The sequence below is a fragment of the Daldinia vernicosa genome, assembly GCF_022497035.1.
Source record: "Daldinia vernicosa strain CBS 139.73 unplaced genomic scaffold F5Y00scaffold_31, whole genome shotgun sequence".
In the NCBI taxonomy this organism is placed as follows: Eukaryota; Fungi; Ascomycota; class Sordariomycetes; order Xylariales; family Hypoxylaceae; genus Daldinia; species Daldinia vernicosa.
Window position 1 is genome coordinate 113,201 of NW_025953947.1, and position 26,143 is coordinate 139,343.

Genomic DNA, 26,143 nt, shown 5'->3' on the forward strand with positions numbered 1-26,143 from the left:
TAGCACCTTGGTACGAGCCGTAGTGCTCCGTGGGGGCCATCACACCGCAGCGACTGTGCGGTCTTAATAATAAACCTGTCCTTTCATGAGAACCCTCGCAGTGCGAAGTAAATCCGCCGAGACGATCCGGCCGTTCTCCGTCGTTGCTCCAATCTCGACCGTTCCACTGGGATGCCCAATAACAACAGGTCCGACGATTTCACTTTTTTCTCCTCCTTTTACCCTACGGACCCGCGCGGGCAGAGTCCCAGGCATATTCGCAGCAGCACCTAAGCATAAAGCCAGAGTCAGGGGTACAGCTTTATGCGCCTGACCCATCGACAATGTTAGACACCTTATATCAACGTCCGCCGAGCCCGAGTCCGAGAATAGTAGCACGATCTTGGGCACGCTTTCTGTCTTTGGATCTAGTCCCATCTTTGCTGCGCCCGCTTGCCGGATATGCTCCAGCCTAGCTTTGAGTGCCGGGTCCGACTCAACTGCTTGAGGGGTGAAAGTATCTGGACTCGCATCTGAGACCCCTAGATCATCTATGCGGACGAACACGCCCGGATTTGACACGTCAACCAACGAAGCCTCGATAGTACTTCCATCCGGTAGCGTCAACGTATCAACCGCATTCCCCGTCGGCAGCGCCTTTCCCGTCTTCGCTCCGGCAGGATCCAAAAAACTCAGCGTGATTTCAGACTGCGTCCCCGGAACACCGTCCATCTCGTAATCGCCGTCGGGACAGTACACCGGCGGATCCCCAGCGACTCTAAATCGCGAATGTATGATCTTGGAAGTATTCGTATTAAACACCCTAACCACCGCCTCCCTATATTCCCCCTTCCCCTTCCCCTTCCCCTTCCCCTCCACAACCCTAACCCTCTCCCCCCGCTCCCGCTCCCCAACCAGCCCCTCATCCCAAGCCACCGGCCCAACCGCCGACGACATATTCCCGCAATTCCCCGCTAGATCCAGCACCCCATCCCTAATCCCAACCTGCACAAACGTAAACTCCACATCGGCATCGGCCCGCGTCGACGGCGCTAAAACGCATACCTTCGACGTCGACGATATGCCCCCGCCCATCCCATTCAACTGTCTGCCATACGGATCCGGCGCGCCCATAGCCGCGGGGAGGACCGTGTGCCATTGGTCCTGCGGCGGAAGATGTCGGCGCTGGATGACTAGGCCGTTGGATGTCCCGCCTCGGACGAAAAGGGCCGGAAAACTACGGCTGGGACTCATTGTGGATACATGTTTTATCTTATTGAGGCTCGTAGTATAAGTTGAATGAACTGTTCGGCGAAGAGCCTGGTGCGTACAAGCTAGACGCCTCATCTGCATGAAGGAAATGTGAAAATCGGACTTGGAATATTACGTAGTTGAATGAGCCTCGTAGAATTGAGATCGATCCGGGTATTGATTAGTTCGGCATGTGAAAATCGTAGTAACGAGGTCTTTAATGCCCTTAGTAGCATAAATTCGATTACACCTTTATATCCCAATACTAGTAGCATTCCTGCAATGATACTTCAATTTTTGACGTCGTAATCTATAAGCAGGCCGCTGGTAGGTATCTATATTTCATTATCATCCTATATCATAGGAAGTATCTCAAGTGCCTAAACGGTCAAGGTCTGCTGAAAACCCCTGCAGTAACAATATGCCCCTTTTAATATACAGACAGACTGCCTTAATCCTCTTCATCCTCATCCGCAACGTCTGCCATACTGGTATCTGCGGCGCCTGTCGCTGGTTCAACATCCGAGTCTCCGTTAGCCACAGCATCCGCGGCACCACCACCTTCGCCTTCATCCTCGTCCTCGTCACTGTCATCGAGGACCCTACCGCGCCGAGCCCGCTTGGCCGGTGCACGGCTGGTTGCCTCTTCCTCTTCTTCCTCTTCATCATCGTTCTGTCCAGCGGTATTGTCTACCTCCATTCGATCCTCATCGCCACCAGCTCTCGACGCGTCGTCGGCGTCCGAGGGAGCTGATATTTGTCTCTCAAGAGTTCGCTCGGCACGCTCAAGAGCATCATCATCATCCGAACTATCAACCACAATTTCTGCAGACTTGTACTTGTTAGATTCTTTCTTGGACGCAAGCTTGCGCTTCTTCTTTGGTTGGCGTTCTTCCTCTGACTCGTTATCCTCCCTGTCGCTATCAACCTTCTTCTTCCGTGAGCGACCCTTCGACTTAACCTCGCCGCTAGACTTGGGTCTGGTCTTCCGCTTCCTCTTAACTTTCTGGCCTGTTTCACTATCTGTAGTCATTTCGGCTTTCTGGGCAGCCATTTCTTCCTCGGCTCGCTGCTCGGCTAACGCTCTGTCGCGGGCTATGATTTCCTCACGTTCCTTACGGATCTTCTCTCGTCGTTCTTCCTCTAGCGCAAGCGCCTTCTGCCGTTCTTCTTCTCGTCGCCTCAACTCAGCCTGTCGCTGTTCTAAAGCTGCTGCAAGTTTCTCCTTGTTCTTCTCCTCGTATTCCTTCTGGCCCTCGATTTGACGACCAAGCTGTTTGCGTTGTGTGTTACGAGCCATGTTTGCTCGCTGCTCGAGATCAGCCTTAGGATACGGAGGTTGTGGATGAGTAGCAATCTCGTCAAGGGCGACAATAGCTGCCTCGAGACCTTCGGAAGCTTCCTCCAGTTCGGCAAGAGTACGTTGTGTCTCAGGCACATTCATAATGTGCTGGACTTGCTGAATTTGAACAAATGCTACGTTGAACTTGAAGTGGACTTGATCCGGTGAGACCTCGAGAGCCTAGAAACTGTCAGCTTTAAGTACCATTAGCCTTGTTTGACCGATCTTACCTTCTTCGCGTATTGTAGAGCAGACTTATACGCATCAAGACTTCGCTCATGTCTACCCCTATTCAACCACGCCCGACCGAGGCACGCTAAGATACCTGGATCGTTCGCCTTGCCCTCTTTTGAGAGCGCCGTCTCGTAGCTCTCGATGGCTTTCGAGTACTGTCGCAACTCCGCGTATATATGTCCAATGTTGATATAAACATTTGGATCTTTGACGGTCTCGCGAACCTTCAGGAATATCGGGAGCGCGTTTTTATAGTCTTTCTTGTCTTCAACGAGTGCGATAGCAATACCTTGAGCAGCGTGAGCATTCTTTGGATCTAACTGTAGTGCCTTATCGAAGAACTCGACAGCACGGGTGTAGGTAGCAGATCGCTTTTGCTTCTCTTGTTCAGTTTCTCGACGCATCTCACGAGCAGCCATCATGTACAGATTACCCATACCGACTAAAGCGTAACGATCATGTTTGTCGTGGTACTGGAGGGTATGCTTGTAATGTCGTAGCTCAGGGTCCTCATTGACGTTACCCGACTTCTTCCGAGAACTCACGCGACCGAGATACCAACCGTACAAAGCACGAACTTCCAGGTCGGAGGAATTCTCTTGTTGTAGTTGCGCGACGGCATCAGGGCCTTCCTTATTTGGGTTCTTGCGCAGCTTAATATAAGCCAGTCGAGCCTTAGCATCTATGTAGTCGTTATGACGAGCTACCAGCTTCTCGTAGACCTCGACGGCTTGATCTGTGAGGCCCTGTGACTCGTAACTTCTACCTAAGTTAAAACTAATAGTAGTAACCAAGGCATCTGTATCCATGTCCTCGCCTTTCTCCCCAATTCGCATGCAGGAGCTCAAAGCAGCTTCAAACATCTGGCTGGCCAGATCATGCTTCTCGGCTTGAGAATAGAAACAACCGATGTTGTTAAGTAGTTGCGGGGGGAGGTTCTTGCGTAATGCATTGCGTAGAGCAGACTCGTCTTCAATACCGGCTGGATGCTCCGAAGCAGGAATTTGATCTAATTCGAGCTGTTCAACCTGTAAGAGGCATTCGAGAGCCTTATCTGGATGGTCGCTCTCGTAGAGGCGCGCGAGGTTTAGTAGAATCGCCGAATCTGGTGATAAGTTTTTCTTGGGATCTTTCCATGCCGTGCGGACATGCTCTAAATATTCTATAGCTTTCCGCATCTCTGCAGACTTATCTTCTTTAGCCGCAGCATATTGATTGGCAAATACTTCCTCGGCGTACAGAGTGCCCAAGAGAATCATAGCTTCGTAGTTTCGTTCATTCTTGTTTGCCGATTGGATGATCTTCTCTAGACGAAGCTTGGCTTCTCCCAAGTCATTGTTCAAGACTGAAAGTTGGGCAACGCCGAATTTTGCCGGTAGGTAACCCCTTTCGAGGCCACCTCTGGCTTCATCTGCACGGCGGTAATAATCTGCTGCGGTTTCAACGTTGCCGCTGAAATGCTCTTTTCGAGCAAGGAGATACCAGCCATCACTCGCAATCGCGTTCACATCGGTGTACTGGATGGCTTTGTTAGCCAGTGAATCGACGTGGGCAAGGTTTTTGCTAGACAAGAAATAGCTAGCAAAGGTGGCGCATGTTAGGGGCTGGTTTTTATCGATCTTGAATGACTTTTGTGTATACTCTGTCATGGCCTTCTTATAAAGTCGAATAAACTCGGGGCTGTTCGTAGGAACTCGACTGCTAGCGTCGAGATAGTATAGACCCAAGAGAATGTTGGCCGTTTTCGATTCTGGATTTATCTCTAGACATCTCTCCCAGGCCTGTTTGGCATCTTCCTTGTGCCTAAGTTGCCAAAAACAACATCCTATTCCGATTCGAGGATCCGGGTCCACTAAGTCAGGCATTTTCCTCAGAACGTTCTGGTATGCCTCTAGCGACTCCTTGTAGTTCCCAAGACCAAATAGCGCCCTTGCTCTCCCAAGTAGGGCCAACATGTTCTTCCCCTGGGACACCTTACTCGCCTGGTCGAAGGCCTTTAGGGCGCTCTTCAGCAGATCAGCCTTGTCTTGCTCGATATGGCCGGCTCCAGGAGCCTTGGAGGGTGCCTGGAGTGAGGCTTTCAATAGCTGGAGCACGCCACGGGCTAGGAAGAGCGGCGGGAATGCAGGGTTTATACGCGAAGCATCGTTGAGGGAGGAGGTAGCTAATTGAAGATAGTAGTCTTTGGTCTTGGCTTCGGATAGGAGCGCGCCCTCAGGTGGAACACGTGGTGCTTCGCGACTTTTCCAAAGATACATCCAGCATAAGCAGGTGATGATGCTAAGCTTCTCTTTAGGGTTGTTGTCTTGCATAGCGTTACCGCCTCGATTAAGCATTTCAATGGCATGATCGATCTTCTTCTGTTTCGCGTATGCAAGGGAAACTGTCATCCAATATGTTCGCGCAGCACGCTCATTCTCAAATAACGTGCAAAGTTCGGTGGGGTCATCAACTAGATCCTCTAGGTCGATCTCGACAGCTTCGTCTTCTTGGTCGCCCTGAACAGGAATATCGATCGCGCTAGGAATGTCGGAGAATCGCTTGCTAATCGGTGTGGGAACCATGTCGCCGTTCGAGCCACCGTTGGCATGGCCGTTTCGCGTGGCAGACATGGTGAATGAGGAATTAGAGATACCGACGAATATTCAAGTGCGACAGTGTTGATGAAGGAGAGGAAGAGTGAGAGGTAGGCAAAAGTAAATAAATTCAAAGGGTACAAGTAAAGTGGTTGGAGACGTTCAGATATCGTCCCCAACTCAAGGCATCATTCTTAGAAATAGAATCGCAAGTAGTAAAATCCTTTGGAGCGTCCTACATACAATCGAATGTTGTGCCAACTAGGACTGATTTTATTCTATTCAAAAGATGATGCTCTTGGGAAAATGCAAGGCTTGTTTGATGAGGCTGAGGAAGAGCAGATACCTAGGTACTGTACCTACCCTGCAATTACCACCTCAAATTGACTAGCGTGACACGCTTACCGTAATTTATTGGTCCGTGTTAACTCAAGCATGAGCCACCTGTGGCATGGCTGCATGAGTGCAAGGTCTTTGTGGCTCGATAGCCAAGTCAAGACCTAATTAGCTCCAGTTGATAAGTTTGGAAGGGTTACAAGGACAGGGGTCTGAAAGGCGGTTCGCGTACCGCACCTTGCAGCACGCGTTATTGGGCAGGTGCGGGTCAAGTTTTATGTTACTCATCAATGCACCTTAGGTAATCAATTTCAACTGATCAAACCCTTCCATAATTCAACCCTTCCGTAATTCAACCCTTCCGTAATTCAAACTCACTACCTCGATAACAATAACTAACCCTCCTACATAAAGTCAAGCATAAGTATCCTTCTTAAACCTCTTCTGCAATACCCATATACTCCATTACCCTCCATACACTCCATAGAACTCGCTGCATAGAAGCGAATCCAATGGTATGGTGGAAGACGGGATCGTTCGAGAAAACCAGAAACTCATTATGAGCTGCGTGGAATCTCTTTTGAATACTCAAACTCTGGTCTCTCCTTATCTGCTGCCACCTGTCCCATTTATTGCCTTGAGCCTGTTTTATCCCCTCTCGCAGTTGAGGCTCGGTGATATTCTATTCTTTCTGAAAGTCTATCAGTCTATGTCCTAATGGTGTCTAAGCTCCCCTGTGGCCGTTCACTAAATCAATGCCATTGACAAGAGTCCTTAGTGCAATCTCAAGCCCACACTTGTCCCGTTTGATAGCTTCATCGATCTCATGCTTGGGGAAATGTCCTATTCTGTCGGTAAAACAGCTATGACGATGTTGTTCCGCCCAATGCGACCGAGGATGTAGCTGTTATGATCGCCCCGAGCTTGGTGAGTAAGGTTGTCATGTTCCTCGTCTAGAAAAGCAGCTGCGGCCGTAGAATCGACCTTACTAGCGCTGATCCAGCCTATAGTGTAGTCATTAGGGTTCGACATCGTTGATATTGAGCGTATTCAAGTAGTAAAAGGTCAAAAATCATTCGGGAATGGATATGATAGAGCAGTGCTCGTGTCAATAGAATACTAAAAACCTTGTAGGCAATTGCAACGAGATTGACACGGGAGAGACTGTTTAATATAGACCAAAAGCAAATTTCTGAATGTCTACGATCCATGTCGATTATCTGAATACGCAGTACTCCTTGAGGCTCAAAACGTCTCTTCCGACCTTCTCTAAAATCCCCTCGGAAAACGCGGGAAAGACATTTTGAGCCCTCGTGTGTTCAGCAATCTCAATTTGCAGCTTCGAATATCACCTCTACGAGTGTATTCTTCGGGCATTAAAATTATAGTCCAGCCATACACAATACTAAACTAAGAACCAATACCCATGATAATCACTAAAACTACAACTTTAGTCATCCAAAAGTAATCATATATTGCTAAATGTTCTAGCTGAAAAAGTGCTGGCATCAACCAACAGGACCCCATTCGTCACGCAACCTCTGAACTAGGCTATCGATATGCCAGCCTGCCGCTTTAACACGACTCAGACATGCCACTATATCATTTTGTTGTGCTGGGTGTGTCATTCGCCTTGCTGCAAGCGCGAAAGCCGCTATCATACACGGGTCCCAGCAATGTGTATGTTCTGGTTCACTATTCAACGCAATGCCGCACACACGTCGCGCGTGCCAGAAAGGTGACATCTGTGCCACGTCTAGCTCTGAATTTCTATGTAATTCGGCGAGTGATATAGATTGTGGCCTGTTGCCAAGTAGCAAGAGCATAGCGGTATGGTAGAGAGTATTCGACGAGACGCCAGCACCGCCGGCAAATATGACAACGGGAAATGCGGCCTCGCGGCCCTCGACTTCTATCAGCTGCTCGAGCTCCGGGGGACGGTTCATCTGCCACTTCCGTAGTTCGTTCAGAAGTTCTTTCCATTTCGCGACCCGAGATGCTCCGACTAAGGGCAAAACCACAGCTTCGGACGATGCCACATAATCTTCCGCTTCTGATATCGGAAGGCAGAGATTCATCACATCTGTAAGAATCTCGAGACAATGGATAGAAGCATATAAAGCTTCATGAGATTGACTATCGGTATCGATATGTTTCTTTGCCAGACGAAGTAACCGATGTATATAATAGGTAATCCGGTCAGGGGATGTCTGATTTATGAGGTAATATGCAATTTCTTTGCATATTGATACTTCGATTAGCTAATAGAAAATACGAAGATATAAAAAGATCGATCTACTAAGAGGAATGGGGAAAATATCATATGGCAGCAATCTCAATGAGGCGTAACGTACCCATTCTCGAAATGAGGGCCAGGGAGCTGGACCATATTCGCACCTCACTTGAATCGACCGAGCTGAGTTTATCAGGACGAAAAGAGCTTCCGCCCTTATAGAATGTCGGCTGCCACGTCTCGGGCACATCCTGGACGAAAAGGCGTGTCCTCGTCAGCGCAAAACCAGCCATAAGCCGAAGGTCCAAAAGCCCAGTTTCTGCGCTGCATGGATTTGAAAGGGCCTGAAGGTGAAGAGCGCCGACGCCACGGCGTTGTATCATTTCTGTCGGACGGCCTGAGAATGTTGCCGAAATTTGAAGTATTCCGTCCAGCACGCAAGGTGAAACCATTGCTAGACGGGTAAAGAGATGACCAAATGTTTGAGCTTGGTCATATACGTCCAGCTAATATACCAATAACATGCGTTCGCAGTTCGAATAATCAGTTCTAGGTTAGAGTTTATCGAGAATTGGAGACTTACCCAAGGGGCAACGTGATGGCTATAGTATTTCAGAAGATCGACTTCATCATCCGAAAGCGAACTACGTCCGGCTAGGGGCCATGCATTTTTTGGGTTCTTGATACCTTTCTGTTGTAAATTATTGTTCTTATCTTGCTGAGCTTGTGAATAGGCCATTAGGAATACTGGTCGTGATTCCGAGGGGTCTTCAATGTCAGCATCCTCTCTTCGGGGCTGTCCAGTGTGGTTCATCACTGTCGAAGTAGAGGGTGAACCAGAAGCACTCCTTTCGATAGAAGAATCCTTGTTAACGACAAACTAGAAATGAGGATATCGCGTTAGTTAGTTTTTCTACTGGCAGTGTTAGAATATCAGCCAATAGATTATCGACTTACTTCCAAGGCAGGATATTCACGCGTCGCTACAGTTAACGAAGGCCTCGAAGAAGTAGAGCCCGGTAGTGTACGAGAGTTCTTCTCCAGAAAGGACACACGCGCAATATACTTGCACGCAACCCCTGAATCGGCGCAGCGCCGGCACTGTGGTTTTTCTTCGTCGCCTACAATGTATTTAGCATATTCTGTATCTTTTATATTCGACTAACTATATCTTATATCCTATAATCATTGATAATTGACTTACACTTGCGGTGTTGTGCGCGACATCGTTCACAGCCAGTTCGAGTACGCTTATGTCGACGCTTCGGATGTTCGCGAACCCCATCATCTCTAGCCGCAATAGCAGGTGTTTCCGACATTATAACAGCCTATCAAAGGATATACACGGGAATTTTGCGAGTACGTTAGGCGCATGCTTTCAGAGCCGACCCCGATCGAGGTTATAAAGCCGCCGAGAAGTATGGCGTATTCCTAATTAGGAATCTGGATCCGCCCATTCATAAGCTGGATGCGGATCCCGCTACCCTTTTTAGTGAGCGGAGGAAATCATACAAACTCATGGAACCGTCATATCACCATATTCGCACATGTTGACAAATACGGTACGGAGTCGCTATTCAAGTATGTTATTAAATACCAGGCTTAGTCGTCGATATGCTCTTCAGAGCCCCCCAAGAAGGTATGCTATGTAGAACCTAGATACCCCCCTGCATTACTGTAGATAGCTCTGTAATAATGCTAATCCCCATTCTATTCGAACCGCAAGGTCTTAATTGAGTGACCGCAACAGTCTAAGCATCAACCAAACTTCTGTGTATATCCATCGTCCTCCAAGCTATGACAACATTCATACCTTCTATCGTCGTGCTCAAACGTATATTCATCCGTGGGTATCACCTAATGTTGAAAAAAATGCAAATGGGTAAATGCTTTTTCAAATGCCATTGCTCGCGCATTGAAACGCGGTTCCAACTGTGCCCAGAGCAAACTCATCTAAAATACCCTGGACACTTACGTATGTTCCAGCCGTTAAGAAGAAAACGCCGGTTAAGATAATGATAATGTTAAGGATACCCTCAAACCACCCGCGGAATGAACGGTCCTTGAGCAATGCGACAGAACCGTCGGCTTTCCGCATGCGGAAATAAGCGAGACCCCAGAAGATGAACCCAAAGAACGAATCAAACAATGACGACATGAGGGCGAGGACTGTGTTTTATAATGATTAGTCATACCACCTAAGCTTAGAAATATCGTAGGAGACTCACGAGAGTTGAAGAATGGGATCGAGTTGGCGATCACGAAACCGACAACCCAGGTGACAACTAAGACACTGTTAGCGCAAGGTCAGACATCAGATGTGGTCGGAATCCATACATAGAATCAAAGTCCAAGTACCCCAACCAATAAGAGTGTGTTCATTCTTGTGGTGCGAGTTTTGGAAAATCCGAAAGAATATGAATCGAGCTGAGACCGAAGCATATAGGACGCCCAAGAATATAATTGTAGGAACCATAAATGAGAAAGCGATCTTCTTGTATAGTGGAATCAAGGACCCGAAAGCTGGCGAGGTCATATACTGATTGCCTACAAACGCATATGTGACTGCACCAACGACACTGAAAACGATAATTTCGAGGATCGTGCATGCCCAAAGAGCCTTAGGGAAGTCTTTCGGCTCACGCATTTCGGCAATGAAACTGGGAAGTGTAATCTGCCCGATGAAGGTATAGCTACATCACTGTCAGTTTTGTGTATCACATAGAGGGAATAGTCTAGTCTACCTAATGTTAAGAAAAGCTCCCAGGCCAGAGACAAAAGTAGTACCTAGGACAGGAACAGCTGTGACGATTGGATTGCCGAAGGGCAATGCTGCGCCAGTAGCAGGGCTGGTAGCCGGCTCTGCATTGAAGCCGGCCGGATAACCCTGAACACCGGCAAATATTGTAGCAAGGATGACCGAGATGAACGTGAACACCGCCGATGCAGTACCAAGCTTCGAAAGCATGTTAAAGGTGCGAGGCAGCGACGACAGCCAGCAAACAACAGCAACAATGGCACCAAAGGATACAGTCTGGCAGGAGATGCCAGCATCCGGGCCAACCATCGTATTAAGGTATTTGGCTCCAACGAGGACGTGGAGAGCCTATAAAGGAGTAAGGTTTTTAGAATTCAAATGATGGAAGCGAGTGTCGGGCTTACCTGAATGAAGGTGTTGTTCAAGATAAACATGAAAGCCGTGAAATACCAGGCCCATTCCTGGCCCCAGAAGAGCATCTGGCCAATATCACATACATCTCTAACTTCGGGATGTCGAAGACAGAACTCCCATAACACAATAGAGCTGTGGTGAAATCATCAGCATAGGTCAAGTACTTACTCAATAATTACGAAGTCTAGGATAACTTACGTATATAGTACTAGAAGAGCTTGAACCACAGTGAGAATAAGACTAGATCGTATATCACATTAGCAAATTAAGCTTCGACTAAGACCAGCCGCTCCGAAGCTAAATAAAGCTTACCCTGGGACGAGACCGAGGACGCTGTAAGACCACGGAAAACTCATGATTGCCTAGTGTCCTGTTAGTCTCAATGACGCCCATCTTTTGAAAATAAAGATAGAGCATAGAAGTTTTTTAGGCTCGGGTATGCATCTCATAATTCTCTCAATGCTGAGCGAAAGGGGGTAAAAAGTGATTACAAAACTCACCAGACAGATATATTCGGAGAATAGTAATGCGGCCATCTGTGTTAGATGTCAATAAAGTGTATCCTCCTGAGTTTTGACTTGGAGCATGTGTTCAAAGACGCACCTTTTGCCAGCTACAAGTACGATACTGGATAGCATGACCGGCCTCCTCTTCAAGCTGCTTGTTAAGAATTGCATCGCTACTGAGATCACTGGTGGAATTGTGAACATCGGTGCTGATTGACGCTATCTGAGGAGCGATACGAGGGCCTATCTTAACATTGGGGCCACCAAACCAAGCTGACCATCCGGTAGGTATGGAGGTCTCGTGAGTGTCGTAGGTCAACGGCTCGTCCGAGTATTCTGCCTTCATATTGACAAGTTTAAGAATTGGCGGATACTGTATAAATTAGAAGAACTCGGCGGTGCTGAGCAGAATCGGGCTCGGGCGTGAGCGTGAGCGTGAGTTTAACTAGTTGTTAAATCTTAAACGGTCGCACATGTAACGGGGAGGTATGACGTTAAGACACGGCCGAGAGCAACATGTAGGTATGTAAGCACGGAAGCGGAAATATACACTTCAGACACAAACAAGCCGATGAGACGAGGGAAACGGGAAACTAGAATCTGAGGAAACTAGAATTCGAGAAGACGGGGAGGTAAGTTTAAAAGTTGTTTTGTTACATGCAGTTGCGACTTGCCTTACCATGTTCAACAGAACGCTACGCCTATCGATTGTTCCTGTTTATTCCTGTTAGGTACCAAGGTAGGTACGCCCTTCTGACTAAACTAACTAAAAGTACCTCCTAATCTAAAAAATTGACCGAGCAGGGTAATCCTTCGTTACATAGTCAGATAGTATGCTGTAATGCTGCTTCCTGCGTCCAACATGTAGTGCTTTTCGCCGCATAGCTTTCATAGGAGTCCCACTGTGGTTCCTTCTTAGCTACTACCTATGTACCTTGTAGTAGTATTCGCAACTTCTTAAATTTTTTTTCTTCCTTGGCCGCTACACAAGCTTCTTACGACTTTAACGTGACACACCGAATAGGCGTACCCGAAATAAGCGTACAGGGCAATCTTCCCTCGTGGGGGTTATTATTGGTCCATATACTGTTCAATATGGAGTAATTAGTGTATCCCGCCCCTGGTGCGCCTCATTGCCTTCCCTGGTGACCAAGAGAGACTAAGCCTATAGCGGCAATCCCGGCCAATCACGCAACTTCAATCAGCTATGACGACTACGTAGACCAAGGCGCGTTCCTTGGGTAGCGTCCGCTGAATTCTTCAAGCTAGTTTTAAAACTCGGCCGCCATAAGGCCGCCGATACTGCACATATGTATGCTCAAGTCATATGTGATATCATAGGTTCTTTCAATAGGTACTGTGTCAATCGGGTCAGACCTTACGGCATGATGATCTTGAATTCATATCTTGAATTCATACCACCCTGACAGTCCTGAGCACGCGTATCCCACATCGCGGGGGTAGCATCGATCACGACCTTAACGGCGAACGGTTTAATATATCCGTCTCGTCTATCATTTGAACCAGCCCGCTGGGTTAGATCTCTCATCGCATGCGTCAATCGATTCTTTAGCCTCGATGAATAAGTCCACGGTTCGCCTTTCAAATGTCTACCAAATATATTGCGTGATCAAGGGGCACAATCTGCAACAAGCTTTTCTCTTTTCTTGGATGGATCATGCTATCGACATAAGCGGAGATTTATGACATCCTTGATGATAGCAAGTCTATGACATGCGATCAAATTATCAGCTCGGTACTCGGTACTTCGTAAATCTAATAGGTCAGATAAACCTACGTGTAAGTAGAAGCTCCCAAGGCCAATTTGGTAACCATTTTCTTGGTACCTATATAATCTGCTATGATCTTGGACGACGTGCTACTGGCTAAACGTAGGACAATAAGTATAAGGTATATACATATCATATAGTGCGTGGACCTATTCAATGATTAGCATCATTATCATTCAACAAGTTCCATGGAATTTTACTCGGTTAAAGACGTCAAAGGCGCCAACAGACTCTTTTTTTTTTTTCTCGTGCCCTATTGCGTCAGAACCCGAACACGAAGAAAAAGGGCTCGGTAGCTCCAGAGTGGACTCGCATTACCCGATTTAACGTCAAAGATTAAATTTGTTTGCTAGGAAGGCCCCCTTCTTAAAACTGCTATCATGACACATTTCTGATCTCAGTGCTTTACCTCTCACTTTCACCTAGCAAGAGAACTATGTTATCTTTACCCATCTGATGCTGATGAGAACACTTACTAATGCTAGGTATTCCTTTCGCTCAACTAGCTCGCACATGATAACGCACGCAATTAGGTCGGTCGTTGCATCGAGGAGATTCCATTTAGCATCCAAAATGTTGCTATGTCGAGACTCATATAATGAGACCGCAACAGCACGATGCTAGCAAAACATAGCCGATGGCACGTGAGAACAAAGCGTCGCAAATTCCGGGAAATGCAAACGGCTCGGGGTCGGCATGGCACGGCTCCTCGTATGCCGAACCCCGTGTCTTTGGGGTAGAGACTATGCTTCAAAGACAGCAGTAGCATATACCTATGGACCAATTGGTATCAAGAGAGTGTACTCGGCTATATCTGCAAGCCTCTGATTGGGATCAATGGGTTCACCAAGACATTCAGCTACATATTCAGCTACATAGCTGCCGCGGTAAATAATTCGGGAGGATATTACGAATTAGAGACGAGCTGACTGGCTGGCTTTCGTTTTCAGGGTCCAACTCTACTCCGCAACTTTTAATTTCCCCGCATAAACTTGGCCCTTCCTGCCCTTCTAGTTGGGTCTTTTCCTCTTTGAGCTAATCCTGTCTTAGTGGCTCCAGTTTGTTTGGTATAAACTCGTCCCAATAAAGCGACATCGGCTCTAAATTGAATGTTTTTAAGCATATTCTTAGAGACTGAATTCTCGTTTATTTGAGTCACCAAATAGGGTTATACGTTTGTACTGCTCATTATTATATCAGGGTTTGAGGCTCAAGAGCCTTGGGAGCCAAGGCCGAGTTCGCGCTTGGGTCTGCTGCTTTTGGAGACGGTCAACTGCTGAGTCCGACTCTACATCAATAGTCAGCCGCCGTCAGCGGCGCGACTCGTCGCAAATTTTTATTATTTAAAAGTAGAATTTGGCACACCGTCTCCTGAGCTACTCGGTTTTTTGTTGAATGCGCGAGTCAATTGCTTTTTTGGAGATATTCCACGTGGTGTCTCGGTTGGCTTTGATCGCCTCGATTGAAAATGCATTCCAGCAAGGTTTCCCGTACGTCGCCATTTTCTCCAAATTTCAGTCTCGTATTGCACCGCGTCTTCAAGTCGGGTGCCGAAATATTTCAAGCGCACAGCATCGGACTCGGGTAATAATGATGGCTAACCCTGATATTCAAGCAGATTCAGCTCCGAGCGATTCGGAGAAGCCAGTAGATGAAATTATTGGAAACAATAGTTATCATCCCGGCGCTGCCGGTGCCGAGTATGATGGGCTTCCTGTCCAATGTCCTCCTCACACAACGGAGCGGAAGCTCGTAGCACGTGTCGACTGGCACTTGATACCGTTCCTCTGTATTCTCTATCTCCTGGCTTTCTTGGACAGAGTCAATATTGCCAATGCAAAATCTTTCCGTCTGGTTGAAGACCTACACCTAGAGAATAATGAGTACAATACTGGTAAGTAAATGCTAGGTATCAAAAGGTGCTACTTTATACTAATACTAAGAACCTACCTCTTAGCCTTAACCATGTTTTTTGTACCATATATAATTGCCGAGATTCCTAGCAATATCTTCTTAAAAAGGTTCTCACCACGCATATGGCTTCCTACCTGTATGTTGGGATTTGGCATTGCATCCGTATGCCAGGGTCTCGTACAGAACTACTCTGGTCTCCTTGCGACACGATTCTTCCTAGGTAATTGTCTTCCACTTAAGTTTGGATAAGACTGTCATACTTACACTAGGTGCTTAGGGTTGTTCGAGAGTGGAATGTTTCCTGGTAATTAGCAAGTCCCCAAGCTATAATTTCTAAATATGCTGACATAGACTTTAGGATGCTTTTACCTCATTAGTACGTACCTACCCATCTAGGATCGAACGGCATAATGTGTCAATTCATGAGCTTACGCCGCTAACGTTTACTCTTGGTTAGGCATGTGGTACAAGCGGAGTGAATCGCAAAAGCGTTACTCCCTATTCTTCACGTCCACTTCTTTAGCTGGAGCTTTCGGAGGTCTCTTGGCGTCTGCTATAGGCAAGAGTAAGTTTAGCAAAGGAGAAAAAAATAATCCCCGGGATATACTAATAATTGATTAGTGCAGGGTATCCGTGGATATAATGGCTGGCGATGGATTTTCATCCTCGAAGGAGTCCTCACATGCCTAGTTGCGGTTATCTTTTACTTTGTTTTCCCCTCGTTGTAAGTTATCTTTTTAACCTTATGTGTAGCTTGTGTGGTTCTAACTTGCGACAGCCCCGAGGAAGCTAAGTGGTTGACCGAAGAAGAGCGAACTTACATAAAAGCCCGACTACAAGCTGACCAAGGCCACAATGCTGCTGATCGAAAGATTACGTTTCGCGATGTTGTAAATGTAATGAAGGATCATCGTGTCTGGCTTGGTGGGTTCATGTACTTTGGACTCATTGTCCCAGCGTATGGTTACGCCTTTTTTGCGCCTACTATCATTTCGACATATAATTACGATCCCATCCAGACGCAGCTTCACAGTGTAGTTCCTTGGGTTGCATCTTTTGGCTTCTCTCTTCTCACAGCTGTGCTATCGGACTGGATGCACCACCGTGCAGCTTTCGCTCTTGCGCCACTTACCCTGGGTCTTGCAGCTTTCGGCGTTTTACTCAGGATCCACGACAACACACCGGTTCAATACGCAATGTTATGTTTCATTACGATGAGCACTTACAGCGTGTTGCCTATTACTGTCTGCTGGTTTAGCATGAACCTCGGTGGTCATCATCGCAGAGCTATAGGTACAGGGTGGCAGATTGGCTTTGGCAACATCGGCGGAATCATAGCCACGTTCGCTTTTCTCAATACCGACGCCCCCTATTTCAAAAACGGCTATTCGATCTGTCTCGGGTTCACGTGCTTGAGCGGTTTGGCGTCAGTCTTATATCTCATATCGATCTACCGCGAAAACCAAAGGAGAAAGAAAGCTGTCAGAGACGTTGGCTTATCAGACTACGAGAAGAGCGAGTTGGGAGATCTAAATCCCGAGTTCAGATACATGTATTAGAGTATAAGTGGGACTAGCGAGCAGTCGTGTTTTAGACATTGGATTGGTCAGAAATATAGAGATGGGGGTTGGGTAGATGGGATATTCCAGTTAATGTAGGATGCCGAGTACTATGAATACGTTAGTTACTATATTTTATATATGGTTCAAAGCTACTGACACTTATATATACCTCTAATATTTCAACTATATATATGCCTAGGTAGGTAGTATTTATAATGCTGCTAAGAGATAGTCTCATAGATTTATCCCATTCACACTAGTGGACACCTTCGAGGAAAGGGACCGAATACAACCTGGTGGCGTCGTCCCAAGCGTAAGGCCTGCATCAACATCGAATTGATCATCGTGCACCGAATTAGGGAGAGAGAGGGGTTTCAAGGGTAAATGCACTGAGTCGTCGAGAGCACCTAAAAGGGGTTCTAGCATCCTTTCGATTTCTACTAGCTGGTTTTCGAGGCCGGGTACATTCATCTTCCGAAGCCTTTGTAAACTAAGCTCAGCACCTATCTTCTCCCCAGCCGTCAACGGCCGTTCCCTCTCTATCCGCACGGCCTCGGCAGTACTCGGTCCCCACCTCCAGCCATCACCGTCGCTTATGTTTCTAATTCGTTCGTTAGCATACGCCACCAGGCTATCCCGCCGCACAACCACAACCTGGTCGACGGCGTCCGACGAGTCCACAAACGCCGCTGCCTCTAATAACCCCGCATAAGATTCATCGTGGACTTTACCCGGCGTCAGGCGGAGGGGTAGTCCGCCTTGCGGCCCGGCCTCCGGCAGCTTCTCGTAGAACCTCGTCAGAATGCCAAGACGGCTGAGCGCCGCAGGGACCGCCAGGATGGCTACTTCGACGCGATATCCTTCTGCGCGAAAGAGGCGCGCCAGGTCCGCGAAATCGCCCGGGTGCCGAGCTGCGGACTCGATAAGCACGTCGGCGCGCTGCGACGCAGCGTAAGATGCAGCCATGGCGAGCCAGCGCCGCGCATCGGGGCTGGTTGCCGACGAGGCTAGAGCAGGGCGCGCGGCGAGGATCATGCGGTATGCTGGATGGAACGTCTTATACGTGTCGGCGACGAAATGCGCGAGCCGCTCGCCGCCGCGGAGACGGACCAGGGCATTCTTGATCGCGGGCGCTGTGCGCGTCTTCCCGGCGCCTGTCTGGCCGATGAGCAGAACCGCGAGCGGGGTTCTCGCGACTCCGCTACCGTTATTGGAGATAGGCGCCTCGGCTAAAGAGAGTCCGCTCAGTTCGGAAGGGAGGATATCTCGCTCAAATACAATCCGCGATTCTTCCTCGGAAAGAATGTACGACTGGGGATTGATATTATCCATTATGCACCGCGCCCGCCGAGCCGGAAAGATGCTTGCTATACGGGAATAAGGCGACGCTACGGCGGAGTAGGCGGACGTATCCGTCCTGAATGATTCGAGGGAATCTTATAAGGGTATGAGGAGGATACATGGTTTGATTTGATAAAGCACGCTGGGTAATGGGGAGGCAGGTAATTATTAGTAAGGGATTAATGGTAAAGTTTGCCTGCCATCTGACCAAGTCCCAAGACTGACTTATGCGTGGGGGTAGGACAACTGCCGACCATGGACCTTGTAGCTTATAATTGACTGTGGTAAGACTATAGCATGCGAATGTGCGCCTCTATTCCCATAAAAGTAACTACAGCTGGAAAAGAAATTATAACTTTTCGCAGCAAACAGTTAGTTATATCTTTAATGTATTCAGATCTTTTTCCGTTATATCCGTTTCTATACCACCACTTCACGACGTAGGTTGGCGAAAACTAGGTAAGCAATCACATTGGGAAGATTCGTTAATGTTACCTCTATTACTCGCAATGAACAAAAAGGGGACCGTGAATAAGGCTTTGCGCACAATGGCCCTTGTCCCCCTTGTCCCCCCTATCTTTCGTATCAGAATAGATTCTTTCTGATTCAATTTAAAGAGATAATGCCATTCTATTAACCAACAATACGTTGGGCCAGGAGTCTCAGATAGCTTGATCTACCTCTTACTTAACAGTTACCCTCGCCTGGATATCAGCATCTTAGTCCTAGTTTATTACTACATACAATAAACCTCAAGCGTAATAGGATTGATTAAAGATTAAATATGGGTGTCCAAGAAAACCAAACGCCAGATCGCCGTTCGGCAATCCGGGCAACTTGCGGCGAAGCTGAGCTACTCACAGGCACATCCTCCTATGCTTGTGGGCACAGATTTAGCTGGATCCTCGACTGGGTCTTCCAGCGTACCGGACATCACTCTCCCAGCCTTCACCCTTGCCCGAAATGTGCTATCAACCCGACCTGTCTCGTATGTCTCGAACGTTTTGATGCCAAAGCGACTGATTCATGTCCAAGTTGCGATAACTTTTTCGATAAGGCTATCCTCGCAGACCGCTGCGAGAAGCTTAAGCATATGAACATTAGAGTTATGGAGCATAAGCCTACCACATTTATAAAATGTCGGCTTCGGGCAGAAAGGGAGAGGCTTAGGGTAATGTACAATGAGGAGCATGAACCCAGCCCATCTATGAAACGTCGAGTTGAGGCTGAGAAGGATAGGCTTGGGATTATGTATGAGCAGGCTCTGTATAATATAGCGCCTCGAGTCATAGAATAGATACTTCTAACTATACATGTAGATAGCAAGAAGGAACCTGATCTTATAGGTACATCCTAGAGTTTTAATCCGAACCATGGCATTTTATCAGAATTAGGTGGGAGGTAGTTAGTTGAATCTTGAACCAACTAATAAGCTATTCGAGTATTTCGCTACCCGGAGACGTGTTTCGTTTAAAGAACCAATGACAGTAAGTCCCTCTAAAGTCTATTATAAGGCACCTGGTTCATGAACAGTGCTAGAATTTAATGAAGTGTTATGAATAAGATAGAAATAGAGTGATCTCAAGTCTTAACGAATATTTTAAGTGGAGAATGGCTCTAAGTCGGAGATGATCGGAAATCCGTAAATATTATATTATACGAGTCATGCTGCCGGCGATTCTTCTTAACTCCGGTTCTTCCAAATATATCTCCCCAAACAAGAGGATAGTATCCAATCTTATGGCACACATACTTAAAGTCGCTTCAATATCTCGGCGAAAATGGTGCCCAATGCCGGCGTTGAGACGGCCGATGCGACCGAACAGTCGAGATCTACGAGGCAGAAAAACCTCGCTGGTGAAAGAAAAAGCCGAAAGAAACGCGTGCGGTTGAGTTGCATAGAATGTCGGAAGAAGAAAGTATGACAATACTCATTATGAACCTGAACCTAAATGACTTTACTGAGTATTCGGATATAGCTGTCCTGTGACCGGAACCTACCCTGTCAGAGATGTGTAAGGACGGGAAGGTCAACCCAATGTTCGTACGAGACAGAACAGCCCTCTTCGTTTAACTTTCCAGCTCTACGGCAAGAAAAGCAGATCCAAGGCCTACAGGATCAGGTTGCTGAATTGAAAGCATTACTTTCAAAGGTACTCCCAACGGGTGAGGCTGATTGTGTGGTGCAATCTCCCTGTGTGGTAGGTGACCATGCTAAATCCGATGGCCCAATACCACCGGATGAAAGATCCCGGGATCTTGAAAGCTTGACTAGTAAAGCTTGCGACGGTGATGGTGCTCAACCAAACCCAGCATCATTGTCAAGGAGTCAGTCTGACCATGATACAACTCGCGTCAACAATACCGAGCTTTGTGATCCGAAAGAGAGACGCCCGCAGGGGTATTATGGCCGACATAATTTATTTCAATTCTTCGGCGAGGTAGGCTTCCGTTACGCATATCTCTTTACGTTGGCCGTACTAATGTTTTATACAGATTCGTGAACTCTTCCCCTTTATTAAGGAGACGGCTAACGAATGGTTCAAACCACTTGGTGTTAGTCTTACAAGGGAGAAATCCATTAAAAATGGCTTTAGTGTGGATTATTCGCCCCGAAAAGGGGTAAATATGGAGGGTCTCCTCCCTCCCAAGGAGGACACCGATGCTCTAGTTTCTTTCTACCTGGATGGTATGGAGCAAATCCATCGTATAATTCATATACCCACATTCAAGAGAGAATATGCCAATTTTTGGCTACCCCAGCGGCCTCGGTATCCTGCCATGACGGCCCTCATCTTGGCGATGATATCTATACCGACCTGTGCTACTACTCGCTCGGCCGAGGCTACATGCATACCAGCAAAATATCGTGCTATGTGCGCGCGATGGATTTATTCATGCGAAGAGTGGTTGAAGCAACAGGGCCCAAAGCACCGCAAAATTGTCCACTACCAGATATCCTGTTTAGTCTATCTCGCTAAGCGTGTAGCTATGATCGGCAAAAAAAGGTGGTGGAAGGAGACCAGCTCTCTGGTCCAGGATGCGATTATGGATGGATTGCATTGCGATCTATCTTCGAGCATCGGCACACCTTACATGCGAGAGATGAAAAGACGAATATGGACTGTCCTTAGAGAATTAGATCTGCAGAATTCGTTCGAGTACGGCCTCCCTACCCTGCTTCATAACATTAATTCTGATACCTCTCCCCCTATGAATCTTGACGATGACGACTTCGGCGAAGCATCGGAGGAAATCCCCACACCAAAGCCACTTGATGTTTATACTTTTACGTCCTATCAAGTTCATAGCGCTCGCAGCTGGGCTTTGCGTCTTGAAATATCCCAACGTTTATTTAGTGGAAGGTTATCTACAGACCTTAGCTATGACGAGGTACTACGATACACTCATGAAATCACGCAGGCAATAGAGGCTATTCCCTCCTGGGACAAAGAAGATGCGACACCCCGAGACGATTCTAAGTTGTCAATCGTTGCGAATGCCTTCTGCCTTTTTCAGCTGAAAGAATGTGTTCTTGCCCTTCACCGACCTTATCTACACAAAAATGATGGTAGATACTGGCTCTCGGAAACTATATGTTATCACACGTCGCGAGATATCCTTCTCCTGAATAGCCGCCTAGCGGAGTTGGGCTATCAAAGTCTCACAACAGTCAGGGATGACGTATTGCTCGCTTCGTTGAGTCTGGTTCGTATTGTTATGCTCCAGCCTAAGCGTAAGTTTAGCCTTCTCCCCTAGGAAAAGATTAATCCAGTAGCTAGCGAAGTATTACTCACTGCCTAGCGTTGGGGAAGCTAATATGTATACAGTATCAAATAACATTATCGTGACAGACTCCCAAGCTATAATTGACCTCCTCGAGCAGTGTGTCCCCTTAATGGAGGACAGACATCTGCGCTGCTGTTATAGCGAGCTTTGGTGCTTTATTACAATGCACGCGGCGCTTATGCTATTAAAAATACATCTAGAACAGGAATCCCACCAAACGGCTAAGGCTGCCTGCGCACGAAGGTTCTTAGACCTACATTATAAGCAAATGGAAAGACAGAGGATATCCGTCCCCAATCAGCAATATCTAACTCCCCCGGACCTTTCGACCCATATCGACGTAAGTAGCTGATTGTATTGACCTTACTAAATAACCATAAACCATAATCCTAGCCCGTAAATGCTAACTACTGTCAGGCCGACACTTACCAATTAACCGCTCCCGAGGCGCCGGATTTCCTAGCGTCAGGATGGTTAGATGACAATTTCCCAGAAGTGCGTATAAAACCACCAGAAGGCGTCTCGCAATGCTTACAATTTCCAATCTAGCTCGGCGCCCACTCGTTCAACCTTGACGACATGAATAGTACATGGGAAATCTGGGAACCACTGTAAGATGTAGGCTACTAGATGAACGGAGAAACTATAATCGCCAGTAGCACGGGCGGCCCAAACCAATGTATGACTATAACTACGCTATGAACTATACTAAATCTAGCTATAGCTTTTCTAGTAAGGGGTATGTAGCTAGGTAGTTACACTATTCCAACCGTGACTCAATAGTTCCAAGTTTCAGTTTTGGGCGTATTTTCTTGCCTCAAAGTTCAAACGTTCGGTCAATGTACTAGCAGAGTTTTCCGAAGGCTATTCCTGATGGTATTTATGTCTTCCAAGGACGCAAATTCCCCTCCTCGGAAATCTCACTCCTAATTTACAACATCAATCACTACCTCATAACCACCACATAACCGCCCAACTACACACCACACCACACCACATATCACACAACCACACGAAAACCCCTGAGAAACTTCACTTAGGTATATTCGAAATGGATCCGTATACATGCATAGTTTATCTGCGCGAGCTTATCATCCCGCTGCTATGGGCAAGAAATAAGAAACCCTCGAAGCGAAGTGCTCTTCGCTCCAAGCACTCGCGTTCCCGCGCCAAGAAACGCGTCAGCTTCCATCCCTTGGTCGGCGTACGAGAATACTGGCCTAGTTCAAGTCCTAGTTTCGGATGGGGTTTGCCTAGAACTAAATTATTGAGCATCTAGTCGCTGTTTCACTACTAGAAGCTATATACGCTGGGGTTAGGTGCTTGTTGCTAGGCGATGGCACTTGACAATGATGGTATGTTATATCCCGCTTGTCGCTGCTAAGAAATCGACTGAATTAACTTTTAAATTAGATCGAGAAGATGAGGATTGAAAAAAAAAAGGAGTTCGGCATTGGATTGTATTTCCGATAGTTATTCGAGGTGGTATTATTGTTTGGATTGATTTGGAAGAATGAAAAGGGGGCCCCTATCTCCACCATGCGGCCACTATGGCGGGCATTTGACATCTCCAACTTCTTCGTACGCGTCCCGGTTTAGGAGGATATAGGGTTCTGGAATTCACCCTTCATATTATCTGTGCATCTTCGTCATTATGAGCATTGCTATTTGTATAGATAGATACGGAGTGCTGGGGGTTTTTATACTACAACGCAAAGGATTGGGTACCTACCTACGGTATTATGAAGTATACAGTTTATTTATACGGTTGATGGTTTGATACCATAGATATTTTCGGTCATGAGAGGGACGCTCTACCGCATAAAAGGATTCAGAAGAGATATAATTGATGAACCCTTACCTAAGTATTATACAGATACCCCCTTATCATTCTAAGATTATCTCGTGTATCATCGCGGTGACCAACGCACCAATCCCAACGCCATTAAAACTCGCTCCTACCTCCTATCCCTCGGGCCAATATTCGGCCTAACCTTAATGCTCTTATCATCCTCCCCGCTCCTAACCCTCTTAACGAAGACCTCCGGGTCGAAATCGACTCCGACGGGGTTCTCCTCGAACTCAGGAGAAGCCATGAACGCCACGGCCTCGGGCACCGTATCGTAATTATCCACCTGGAACTCGAGCTGGTTGCCGTCCAAGTCCTCGTAGTACATGCTGGTGCTCATGCCATGATTGACAGACCAGACCGGGAGGATCCCAGCCGCCTTCTTCTCCTCGTACGACGCGGCCAGGTCCTGCAGCGTCTTGAACCCGAACGCCACGTGGTGCAGACCGACCTGCGGGGCGCCGGCCCTGCGCGGGGTCGCCGCGGGGTCCTTGATGATGGCGATGCGGTGGTGCTCGTAGTCGTAAGTCATGAAGCACAGGCGGTGCGAGCGGTGCGAGACCCGCCCCCCGAGGATCGTGAGGTAGAACTCTACCATATCTTCGAAGTTGTCTGGTGTCGTGCGCAGGACGACATGGCACAGGGATTCGGGCGAGATGCGCTTGGACTTATCTGGAGAGAGCTGAATGCTGCCATTCTGTGTATGGGTAGTGGTGGTTTGTGTCACCATGTTGAATGTGGTTTGCTGGGAACTATCTTGATACAGGTAGGAATTAAAAATGGTCTTCACTCCGAGTTCACAGGGTTGGCGCTGGCAGGGTTTAACACTCTAGGAAGCCAGCTTGATGAGATATAAATGCTAGCCCAGTTCGAAGTCTATTTTGAAAACAATACACCATCGGTCGCCTTATGAATTGTGACGTCGGAATTCTAATGCAAACAGTCTTGTGCAGGACACAGCATCGTGTGGCTTGGGAATACGGTGCGTAGCCGTCGATACTTCCGATGGAGAGCCGGAATCCCCATGTTTGCCGTGTTGGCTCGTATCTTACTGCGAATTGAAATTCATCTTTCACATCAATTTACAAACTCATTTCAGACTCGGAACTTGGCGAAGATTAAAAAACCCTATCTCTAACGCGGTGTTCGTCCGGCTTACAAACTCGGCTGCTCGCTTCCAACTCTCCTTGCCGAAGAGAGATCGCCTCCGCCGACCTTCTCCACGAGACCACAAGCCACCAAATTCAATATCTGGATCCGTTCCAGCCGCTCGATGATGTGGTGTAACGTCGGCAAAGCTTTCCAGTCCAAAGGATGCCACTTGAATTCCCCTCCCTCCGCAGTTAACCTCTTGATCACCCTAGCTTGTTGCTTCTTTGCTTCCTCTGCATGTGAGACAAAGACGGGGTACTCCACATCTGCTTGCCCAGGACGCCCCGTCGAAGGCATGTAGCGCCACAGGAGGATCCCCTCATCGACCCCAGCTTCAGGGGGTGCCAGCCGCCGGGACCCCATCCCGTCCCGATCTTCTTCCGTGCGGAGGCCTCTAAGGCTAAATTCGGCAAACTTCGATCCTTCCCAGCTCGCCATCATTGAATATGTGCTTACTGTTTGCGAGATGTCTAGATCCGCGTATAGTTTCGGATAACCCAACTCTTCCCGCCCACTAATGATCGGGTCTGCCATATCCTCCCAGAGAACGGGAAGATATGTGCCCCGATATGCTCTGCCGTCTTCTTCCGTCGTGTATTGCACGCCGTGGATGTAGACGCTTAGGAGGTTGTATCCACGGCCGGCAAGCCACTCTAGATTATCTAGGCGTTTTGCCGTGATGCTGACATAGGCTTCCGGACCCGGTTTCTGGAAAGAGAAAGTAGGGGGTAGGAGATTGGCAAGATCGGATTGCTTGGCCTTGAATGTGATGAAGGCTTCCACGTTGCTTATTCTGGAGCCGTCACGGGCACGTCCGTCGAACGATTGGCGCGGCCCTGGGAATGGTCCAAAGGTGGTAGGCATTCGGTGGTGTAAGTTAGACATCTTGCTGGGCGTAAACGACGCAAACCTTCTAATACTACGAGTATTCATTTGCGTCCTCCTTTGTCGTAAATATGTGTTGTGATTTTAACGTATAAAGATGGGTGACCACACAGCTCCTCGCACAAGTTTCCTTATGAAAGCGTAGCAGTGCTAGTAGAACCCATCTCAGTGACTAGGTAGTCCAACGATGCTTCATAAGTGTGGAGAGGTCTTCACTTGAGCGGTCACATGT

General features: G+C 47.5%; 10 protein-coding genes across 10 annotated transcripts; 3 read left to right on the forward strand and 7 right to left on the reverse strand.

Moving 5' to 3' along the window:
• Positions 1 to 63: 63 nt before the first annotated feature.
• F5Y00DRAFT_253756 (DUF453-domain-containing protein) lies at positions 64 to 1,332 on the reverse strand (the record flags this gene model as incomplete). Its single annotated transcript, XM_048010094.1, has 2 exons — positions 64 to 828; positions 868 to 1,332. 2 exons carry the CDS (start codon positions 1,330 to 1,332, stop codon positions 64 to 66), a joined length of 1,230 nt encoding a protein of 409 aa, XP_047863681.1.
• Positions 1,333 to 1,507: 175 nt separating this feature from the next.
• Positions 1,508 to 5,710, reverse strand: F5Y00DRAFT_110059 (TPR-like protein). The gene is made up of 2 exons (XM_048003897.1): positions 2,803 to 5,710; positions 1,508 to 2,752 (listed from the first exon to the last, which is right to left on the reverse strand). Exons 1-2 carry the CDS (start codon positions 5,416 to 5,418, stop codon positions 1,682 to 1,684), a joined length of 3,687 nt encoding a protein of 1,228 aa, XP_047863682.1. The 5' UTR covers positions 5,419 to 5,710; the 3' UTR covers positions 1,508 to 1,681.
• A 1,495-nt stretch (positions 5,711 to 7,205) lies between these two features.
• Positions 7,206 to 9,334, reverse strand: F5Y00DRAFT_240368 (uncharacterized protein). Its single transcript, XM_048008219.1, has 5 exons — positions 9,156 to 9,334; positions 8,909 to 9,072; positions 8,535 to 8,831; positions 8,073 to 8,457; positions 7,206 to 7,954 (listed from the first exon to the last, which is right to left on the reverse strand). Exons 1-5 carry the CDS (start codon positions 9,268 to 9,270, stop codon positions 7,227 to 7,229), a joined length of 1,689 nt encoding a protein of 562 aa, XP_047863683.1. The 5' UTR covers positions 9,271 to 9,334; the 3' UTR covers positions 7,206 to 7,226.
• A 182-nt stretch (positions 9,335 to 9,516) lies between these two features.
• F5Y00DRAFT_240370 (transmembrane amino acid transporter protein-domain-containing protein) lies at positions 9,517 to 12,298 on the reverse strand. The gene is made up of 9 exons (XM_048008220.1): positions 11,727 to 12,298; positions 11,624 to 11,659; positions 11,436 to 11,485; positions 11,322 to 11,363; positions 11,114 to 11,255; positions 10,696 to 11,057; positions 10,289 to 10,644; positions 10,180 to 10,236; positions 9,517 to 10,120 (listed from the first exon to the last, which is right to left on the reverse strand). The coding sequence occupies exons 1-9, from the start codon at positions 11,973 to 11,975 to the stop codon at positions 9,846 to 9,848; spliced, it is 1,569 nt and encodes a 522-aa protein (XP_047863684.1). The 5' UTR covers positions 11,976 to 12,298; the 3' UTR covers positions 9,517 to 9,845.
• A 2,271-nt stretch (positions 12,299 to 14,569) lies between these two features.
• Positions 14,570 to 16,937, forward strand: F5Y00DRAFT_110282 (MFS general substrate transporter). The gene is made up of 8 exons (XM_048003899.1): positions 14,570 to 14,909; positions 15,038 to 15,313; positions 15,377 to 15,553; positions 15,611 to 15,637; positions 15,692 to 15,709; positions 15,791 to 15,898; positions 15,955 to 16,057; positions 16,112 to 16,937. The coding sequence occupies exons 1-8, from the start codon at positions 14,888 to 14,890 to the stop codon at positions 16,890 to 16,892; spliced, it is 1,512 nt and encodes a 503-aa protein (XP_047863685.1). The 5' UTR covers positions 14,570 to 14,887; the 3' UTR covers positions 16,893 to 16,937.
• Positions 16,938 to 17,084: 147 nt separating this feature from the next.
• On the reverse strand, positions 17,085 to 18,574 carry F5Y00DRAFT_240377 (zeta toxin-domain-containing protein). Its single transcript, XM_048008221.1, has one exon. It carries the CDS (start codon positions 18,225 to 18,227, stop codon positions 17,130 to 17,132), a length of 1,098 nt encoding a protein of 365 aa, XP_047863686.1. The 5' UTR covers positions 18,228 to 18,574; the 3' UTR covers positions 17,085 to 17,129.
• Positions 18,575 to 19,020: 446 nt separating this feature from the next.
• F5Y00DRAFT_270893 (uncharacterized protein) lies at positions 19,021 to 19,533 on the forward strand (the record flags this gene model as incomplete). The annotated part of the gene is made up of 1 exon (XM_048012686.1): positions 19,021 to 19,533. One exon carries the CDS (start codon positions 19,021 to 19,023, stop codon positions 19,531 to 19,533), a length of 513 nt encoding a protein of 170 aa, XP_047863687.1.
• Positions 19,534 to 19,940: 407 nt separating this feature from the next.
• On the forward strand, positions 19,941 to 22,801 carry F5Y00DRAFT_110290 (uncharacterized protein). The gene is made up of 6 exons (XM_048003900.1): positions 19,941 to 20,155; positions 20,216 to 20,677; positions 20,733 to 21,972; positions 22,067 to 22,365; positions 22,443 to 22,520; positions 22,575 to 22,801. Exons 1-6 carry the CDS (start codon positions 20,018 to 20,020, stop codon positions 22,638 to 22,640), a joined length of 2,283 nt encoding a protein of 760 aa, XP_047863688.1. The 5' UTR covers positions 19,941 to 20,017; the 3' UTR covers positions 22,641 to 22,801.
• A 1,061-nt stretch (positions 22,802 to 23,862) lies between these two features.
• On the reverse strand, positions 23,863 to 24,652 carry F5Y00DRAFT_270896 (Glyoxalase/Bleomycin resistance protein/Dihydroxybiphenyl dioxygenase). The gene has a single exon (XM_048012687.1). It carries the CDS (start codon positions 24,602 to 24,604, stop codon positions 23,984 to 23,986), a length of 621 nt encoding a protein of 206 aa, XP_047863689.1. The 5' UTR covers positions 24,605 to 24,652; the 3' UTR covers positions 23,863 to 23,983.
• Positions 24,653 to 25,029: 377 nt separating this feature from the next.
• F5Y00DRAFT_263188 (uncharacterized protein) lies at positions 25,030 to 25,911 on the reverse strand (the record flags this gene model as incomplete). Its single annotated transcript, XM_048011483.1, has 1 exon — positions 25,030 to 25,911. One exon carries the CDS (start codon positions 25,909 to 25,911, stop codon positions 25,030 to 25,032), a length of 882 nt encoding a protein of 293 aa, XP_047863690.1.
• Positions 25,912 to 26,143: the final 232 nt, after the last annotated feature.